The following is an 8375-nucleotide window of genomic DNA, read 5'->3' as shown; positions in this document are numbered from 1 at the left end:
AACATATTATTAGTTTTTGAAAAATATAAAATATTAAGAATATTTTAGAAATTTGGTATCTTAGTTTATTATTCTACGGAATATTTTGATAACGTAATTCAACTTTTGGCGAAAATAAAAAATTGTCTTGCTTAATTTTTATTTATTAAAAAATTGCAGTAAAAATTAAATTGGCAATCAAACAAGCAGAAAAATCCTTAAATAATTGACAATCCACAAAGTCACCAAAACATTGGTTTTATTCAATTCAAAACGTACCTTAACATCCAACATAGTAGCCATATTGCTATAGCAGGAAAATTCAAATCATAAGTTTGGGTAATGCCCAAGCATAACAATGCATCGCATGCCCCCTTATTTATTCTAGCAAAGGTAAAAGATAACATAACATAGTCTAGAATTACTAGTACTGAAGGACTGAGACACCAATTAAGCCCGCACTTAATGATGTGCAGTAGGACCATCAATGTGGCAACACTTGTAACTGATAAAAGTCTCCATACTACGGTGGCAATCAGGGCACTTCATCTTCTCTGGAACCTTTCCGTTAGACCTCGGAATGTCCAGACGGCAGCACGGTCGACTAGCCTGACTAATCTGCCCATAATAGGCCTTGAAACAAAACTCAAACCCTTTCTCCTTGACATGGTCCTTCCATTTCTCAAAGTCCTCTACCACCTTCAACACCGAGACACCATGACCTGTGACCAACACAGTCGACCCTTTGCTAAGCACGGCCCATCCATTCTCATCTTTGTAAGAGAGAAGCTTCTGGATTTCTTGACTGACCGAGTCGACCTGCTTGTGGTCTTTGGTGAAGAATAGGCTCTCTACACTGGTCCAGAAGCGGCCTAGACCGCCATGGTCATCTTCTCCTTTGCTGCCTTTTCCAACGCATACCAACTCTAGGTGAATCTTTGCTTCCTTGAAGATTGGATCATTTGCAAGGGTAGTCGCTTTCTTTGTGAATTGCTGAATCCATTCGTTGTCTTTACCGCCATAGAAGAAGATGTACTTATCCTCTTTGATCTGTTTGATTGCCATGACAGTTGAATTGCAGAAGTTCAATTATTAAAAGCATAACAAATTATTTTCATTAAAAAAATGAAAGCATAACAAATTTGATTAAGTGCACTTTATATATAAATATATATATATATAGGCGCACGCGCACACAGAATAAATCTTTTTCCTCAAATGATCTGTGATTGTTTTATATTATTCAAATCTAACTCCAATTATTTAACTGAACATATAATTAATTTGGTGATAAATCAGCTAGCACTATTCTTTTAATAAATAAGATCTCTTAATAATGTTATATGCGAGTTCAATAAAATGTTACCATGCATTACCTATCGATATAAATTAAAATGAAGATCAGCTTCATGTACTAGACTAGCTAGTTACTTGCAATGGTAAGCCTATCATAGACAACTGTAAAGTAATTCTACCATTTTATGAACTGCTTATTGGTCCACGTTAATATATTAATCCAATACTGCACTAACTGATAAGTAAGTAATCGTGGCAAGAGGGAACAGTGAGTTTAAATATGCACTTTGATCGGTTTAGGAGAAGTACGTACCCAAGTGGGCACAGATGGGTGAATTCGATCAACAACGGAGCCAACCCATTTATCTGCATGAGAATGTGACAGTTCTTCTTCTGTTGTCTTTGTGAAAGGGAAGGCCTTGGCTCCCCATACCCGAATCATGTGGAGAGCGTTGGAGTGTTCAACCTTTCCTTGTGGGTTCATCACCACCACTGTAGGCTTACCCTTGAAATTCCACTCCTCCTTGATGAACTTGATGCCTGGAATAGGTCCAGAGTACTGCACCGTAAGCCACGGCATCTTGTTCTTCAGGATATCAAACTTTTTTCTCAGGTCATCAGTCCATTGCTCCACAATTGGAATCCAGACAATCTTATACTGATTGTCTCTCTTTGTGAACTCGTGGATCGGTTTCAGAATCGAAATGTCATCGTCGGAGATGTCTAGGCTGGTAATGAACAATAAAACATTCTTTCTCCTTAGGATGTCGATCTTAACCTGTTAAACCAAATATCTCACAATTACGTACATTCCACTATAGTAGCTGATATACTTCACTGAATGATAGCAGTAAATCAGTAATGTCACTATAGATATGAGCAAACCGTTTGCTTAGCTGAACCATCGATGAGTGGCAGGACATTATCCTTTGTAAATATTAATCCCTTGAAAACCTCCATAATTTCAGTAGGGGTTCGGAACAATCTCAGGATCCTTCTGTAAGTCTCTGCCTCCTCTGCATTATGCAACAATAATAACTCTTCAACATTCATTTCCAAATGCATATTTCAATTAATTAATGATCCGTAAACTAGTAATCTACCAATTTGTTTCCTGCAAACTCTTAGCTGAATCGTTAGCTTGTTAAGGACATAGTGGATTTTTTGAGAATAAGGGGCCAGATCATACTCCTTGTCCCTGTAAACATTGGTAAATATTATAATAAATTTAATTGCTATAAATTAAATGGGTAGATATTATGAACTGGTACATGATTGTTTCCATTATTCAATGTCCCACAACACAATGCAGCATATTTACACAGGGTTAATATTTTTTTGTTGTAAATGGATGTGAAATAATTCCGTAAAACGATGGAGAAGAACTTACTCATCACTAGTGAGTATAGTGATCTTAGTGGCACAAGCAACAACAGTGATGATAACCCAATAGACATTAACCGGAATATGATCCAATGCTATAGACAAATTGGGGACATCTTTTGGGTCATAAGTGGAATACTTATTGAACTGGTCAATGCATTCGATCACTTGCAGTATGGCCTTGATCAGATTGTTAAGCTCAAGAATTGATTGACTGCGCTTGTGCAGTTCTGACGGCTTGAGGAGAACAGGGACTCGTTTGAGGATTGCAATTGATTTGGCAAGGTGGTCTGATTCGCGAAGCTGCGCCAGGAGCCAGAATTCACCATATTCCATAGCAAAAGCTGCTAGGGTCAGTGATGCCTTTGCTTCCCATGAATACTCTGACAGCTTGTTGAGTATTGCCACTGTTGTGTTGTGGGCGATTTCGTCACCAGGAGGCTTGCATTGCATCTGAAAAATTCAAATGTCACTATGAAACTATAACAAACAATTTACAATATCTATTGTGAAAATTTTGGATTTTTGCAAGTAATGACCTCGCAAGAGATTCCCTTTAGCGTGCACAATGGCACGCTGAAACTGGCTTTGGGGGTTTTCTCCTGTATGTTGTCCACATGCACTTGAGTACCCTACATCAACCATAAGAATGTAGCAGTCACTACCAAAAAAAAAACAAAACAAGAACAAAAAGGCGTTTTCTAGCAACTAAAAAATCATTGGTCATTCTTCCACGCATTATAATCACAAAATATATACCTGCACTATTTTATCAACATTTTGGGTTGCACGCTTGAGGATGTTCTCAACAATGACGAATAGAGAATCGTCATCGAAGGATTCATCAGCATGGACATGAGTCGTGTAAATCTCCTCCAAGATCTTCTTGTCAGACATGGCAAACAGACTAAGCTCCCCTGCAATGGTTTTCTGAGTAGTGTGGACTACTGTCGCTACCTTGGTAGCAACATTGTGCGCTAGGCCTAGCATGATGATGGTTGCTTAATGGCAGGGATGGAGAGAACAAGGAATGCAAACTTATGGCTAATGGTTTGTGTCTGCTTTTTGGTGGTGCTGCTCTTGCAAGATGCTTGCCCTATTTATATAGCCATATTTAGGTTGTATGGTAGTCCCTCAGTGGGCTCCCTTTCTACAAGATCATGCCACGTGAAGGGTGTGGATTGAGGTTTGAGAACCAGATAACAAACACGTGAATGTAATGTTGGAACTATAATTAATTGATGTTTGGCCCCGTCTGTAACGAAGTGTTTCACACTTGGGACGAAAGTGATTTCGTCCCAATTTTTCTATCTCAATCATGTCTCGTAATTGGTTCTCATGAATTAGAAATAAATTTCTTTAATCTTTTATTCTATTTTTGTAATCATGAGAACCAATCACAACATAGAGACATGATAAAGATAGAAAAATTAGAGACATGTGATTTCACCCTTTGCCATCGATTGTTGTAACCCTCTTATACAGTGTGCGTTCTCTGCAGGATATTTTTCAATCTTCACTAAACCCAAACTCTATATTTTTTTGTTCCGTCTTCATTAAACCTTTTATCTTCTTCATCAATCCCAACCAAAGGAAACAAATAAATTGGGGTTTGAGAACCTATAATATGCCTGTGGTTATGTATGAACATTGTGCAATGGAATTTTGATCCTTTGTCATTTTAACTTCTTGCATTACTTCCTGGCTTATAGATCTGTCTTATATACACTTTCACTTCCTCTAGTTGTTTCAAGAACCCAAATTTAATTCTGTTCTCTAGAGAAGTGTAAATGACTTCATTTTCACATCCACTCATGGTGGTTTATATGACAGTGCATGGGAGCAGGTTCCTTAACATTTGGTTCTGTTTGTTATGGCGATATGGATACATATATTGTACGTATTGCTTAAATTCCTTAATATAGGCAATTTTTGAGTTGAAGCTCTCAAAACCTAGATATAAATCTTAGCCAGTAACCATACTGGAATCTTTTGGTCAGCATAACACGAATTAATTCTCCAGCTTCAGACAGTGCAAAATCTCGACAGTACTATTTGGTTTAAATCATGAAAAAAGAAAATGAGAAACTAATTATCTAGCAAATTAAGTTAATTTTTTCTCAAGTAGCAAGCTCTTTCATAAATATTGAATAATACGAAACCCTTGTCTTTGCCTTGTTATACAATGACAAAATATTGGATAATATGATACCCTTGTCTTTGCCTGGTTATACAATTTATCATTGTACATATATAACCTAGATCTATATATCCTACAGGTAGTGAATAGACTCTTTAAATATTTGTAGTGCCATCTATATGCATGTGCGAAAATAATGACTGATTTTAAGTATTGTCTTCAACTACTATAGCTAGACATAAATACTGCAAACTGGTCCAGTACAAATAATGGCTGCAGATGCTTGTACGTGCAACCATTTCATTATCTTCATATGGATCCTATGATCGGTTTTCTTGGATTCACATGTTCGGCCTTTCTCTTTCTTTACCAGCATGCAAGTTTTAGTCTTTACGCGGTGCATATGCATAGGGTTTGGCTCTACTTTCCTCAATGTGTTTTGCGTGGAATGGGAACACACTTTGTTTTCCTTCTTTGGTCTGAATCCATGCACTTTTTATTTTTCTTTTTAATTGGTTTGGATCCATGTCCTTACTTCTATTGGAGTTTGAAGAACGACACTGTTTTCTTATATATTAGTTGGTAGAACACAAAAATATAGAAGTAAAAAAGTAATACTGGGGAGAAAAATAAGAAAATCAAAATTTCACTTAGAAGTACACAAAGATAATGAATATTAACCTCTAAATAAACTGGGTGGTTACTTTACCAGAAATTTTTTTTTTTTTAAATCAATAAAAAAAGGGACAATTTTTCTGTCTCCCTTATTAAAGGATACATGTGAAAACTGATCTGAATGGTAGAAAAAGGCCCAGGTTAGGTTGGTAAGTATCACATCAATTATAAACTCAATTATGCTCTGCATTTATATCGCATATGCGAACTGTGGTTTCTGGTAGTCTTCATGCATCTGGCAGGTACACACCCTTGCCAGGGGACATATAATAATTGGTCGATCGCTCAACAACTTTGCATGTCTTCTTTGGGCTTCTAGGTACGAGATAAATTACGATTTTTTTTTTTAGCAATGAAGTGAACAAGACAAGTTTGAGAGTTAGCCGTTGTGTGTCATCTCTAGCTCGTGTTACACGTTCTTCTGTGAGTGTTTTAAAGAATTCTGTAAACACGTACAAATAATTAAGAGTTTATATCGACCGATGAAAATATAAGAAATATATATTCAAAAGTAATGATGTAAGAATAAGATTTCATCACTAACAGCTTAATTATCACATTCTCTTTGAGAGTATGGATGGACGCTAGACATCTCAAATCGATTGTCGCAAAAAAATTAATATCATATATTTCTCTATATGTTAAACAATATATATTTATATACACATACTGGCTGGATACTAATTAAACCGCTCACATTGACTGTTGCAAAAGAAGTAGTAAACAAAATATCACTTAATATCATATATTTCTCTATGATAATCAATTTCTGGCACTCGCTTCTTAACACTGATAATTAAAAATTTGTGTGACGGTTTGTTTTGATAACCTTTTTTTTTTGCAGTCGTAGCTACGTTTTCATTTTCAAGTTGGTCTCATTCTCCGTCCATTGCTTTGTCAATTTAATTTCTAGACCTTTGCTTTTACTCCTCATCCGCATGCATAAACCGCAACACTCAAAGTTTGTGTTTGGAGTAGGCATATTTGGCTAACATTTCACATCAATCTTGTTTTTTCTCCCTTTTAGGAGAAGAAAGGAAGAATTGACCATTCATGATATTTAACTTCAAAACTAATCTTCGTTATCTCCGTTCGCAGTTATTTTATGGTCTCAAAATATTGTGTGGTATTATTATATATGTAGCGGTTCAAATCAATAAAATCATAATATCCCTGAAGGTCAAATACAAGAGATAAAATAAATATATAATTTTTTTTTTGAAGAATATCATGTCGATATATATTAATACGCAGGCCAGAAAGGACTATTATATATCCTCCCTCTACCATATACAGGTAGATAAAGAGTTTATGGTAGTAGCACAGTGATACATAGATTAGGTCCGATCATTTGAAGGGTCCATGCTCATACAGAGAGCCTATAGACTATTAACTACTACATAGTAAATAGGCAAAGTAAACAAGACTCGATGACGCTCACTAAAAACCTAGAAGCATAGCCCCCTAACAAAGTAGGGAATTATTTAGAGAAAAAAAAAAAACAAACTAATTAGAAGCCCATGCCAATGAGCTCCAAGAGAAATAAGTCCAGGTCCAAGTCCAACAAAACAACTCAAGCCCAGACCCAATGGCCATCTTTGCACCTAGTCATCGCCCGCTCAAGTCTAGTCATTGCCGATCCACTCCGGCATGACTTGCGCCTCCTCCAGCCTGCCACTCAAGATCCACATTGTCCAAGCCAACACTATCTACGCGAAGGCGCAGCCCGCCCTGCCATGATCTGCACTGCCTCAGTTCCGTGCTTCCACGGTCCAGCGCAGCACAACACCACAAACCATGCCGGCACTAATCCGCATCACCATGAAAACACCACCGCGATGAATCAACGCCACCGCGAACTGCCGCCATACACCACGACCATTGTGTGTCAAAGGCAACCCACTTTTAAACCTGTCCCCAATACTGTTTTTTCATCACTCCAACCCCAAAAACTCCCCGTAAAACTCACCAAGCAATAACATCTAATACCTGTTCGGTAGCAAACCGCAAAACACCGGTGTGGCCATAGGCCTGTCCTGACGTCAAGGCGTCGCCGGACGAGATCGATCTCCCATTCAGCTAGGTCCGGCGCTGCCGCTTTAGGGTTGAGAGAGAGAGAGAGAGAGAGAGAGAGAGAGAGAGAGAGAGAGAGAGAGAGAGAGAGAGAGAGAGAGAGAGAGAGAGAGAGAGAGAATAGGGCTTCTTTCAAAGAGATGTTTGGAAAGAATAAATTAATTAATTAATTAATGAGACTAATCAACAACAAATATATACCATGTCAACCAATCACATTATTCCAACTAAACTATACGTGGTGGTCAATAAATATATAATAATTTTTCATCTCGCCACATTATTCCAAAACAAAATCATTTTCACGGATCTATATGCAGTAATCTAACAAAAGCATTGGAGAAAAAAGAAGGATTAAGCAGGAGAGAACACGTTAATATAATGTAAGACCTCGGAAATTTGTTATTAATTCCTAAATGTATCCTGGGATTAATAAAGTGTTCGTTTGTACGATTTTCTGGTTCGAGGGTGGAGTGGAATTGTTTTCGGACGAATAATTATTCGAAGTGCACGTTTTAGGGGGTTACGAAGTTTGACTTTTGATACGTTTACATTCTGTGAGAATTTCCTTCATGAAAGTTGTAGAGCGCGTCGATGCGAGTTCGTGAACATGTGGAACGTGAGAATCGGAGTTCGTATGAGAAAGTTATGATCGATTGAAATTTGGGGAAATTTTTATAAATAGGCAAAAATTCCGGATTTTTTCATAAATCCCAAAAGTTCCAAAAATCTCATTTTCCTCCCCAGATTTCTCTCCGTTCTCTCTCCTCATACCCGATGGGTCGCGCTCGACCCGACCCGACTAGAAACCAGTCTTCTTGGAGGTCGA

At 37.5% G+C, this 8375-nt stretch overlaps 1 protein-coding gene across 1 annotated transcript; it reads right to left on the bottom strand.

Annotated features, from left to right (window-relative positions):
- Positions 1 to 221: 221 nt before the first annotated feature.
- Positions 222 to 3719, bottom strand: LOC112196007 (protein SIEVE ELEMENT OCCLUSION B). Its single transcript, XM_024336260.2, has 7 exons — positions 3418 to 3719; positions 3198 to 3290; positions 2666 to 3111; positions 2379 to 2473; positions 2161 to 2291; positions 1589 to 2053; positions 222 to 1029 (listed from the first exon to the last, which is right to left on the bottom strand). The coding sequence occupies exons 1-7, from the start codon at positions 3646 to 3648 to the stop codon at positions 442 to 444; spliced, it is 2049 nt and encodes a 682-aa protein (XP_024192028.1). The 5' UTR covers positions 3649 to 3719; the 3' UTR covers positions 222 to 441.
- Positions 3720 to 8375: the final 4656 nt, after the last annotated feature.

The sequence above is a fragment of the Rosa chinensis genome, chromosome 4 (assembly GCF_002994745.2).
Source record: "Rosa chinensis cultivar Old Blush chromosome 4, RchiOBHm-V2, whole genome shotgun sequence".
Taxonomy (NCBI): Eukaryota; Viridiplantae; Streptophyta; class Magnoliopsida; order Rosales; family Rosaceae; genus Rosa; species Rosa chinensis.
Note: the sequence above shows the minus strand (reverse complement) of the source record. Positions and strands in the feature narration are given on the sequence as shown.

Bases quoted from the DNA above. Each gene is read 5' to 3' on its own strand.
- LOC112196007 (XM_024336260.2), bottom strand. From the start codon at position 3,648: ATGCTAGGCCTAGCGCACAATGTTGCTACCAAGGTAGCGACAGTAGTC. The intron at 3,112-3,197 runs GTCATTACTTGC...TGAATTTTTCAG, and splicing joins TAAAGGGAATCTCTTGCGAG to ATGCAATGCAAGCCTCCTGG. The intron at 1,030-1,588 runs GTACGTACTTCT...GCAATCAAACAG, and splicing joins ACCCATCTGTGCCCACTTGG to ATCAAAGAGGATAAGTACAT.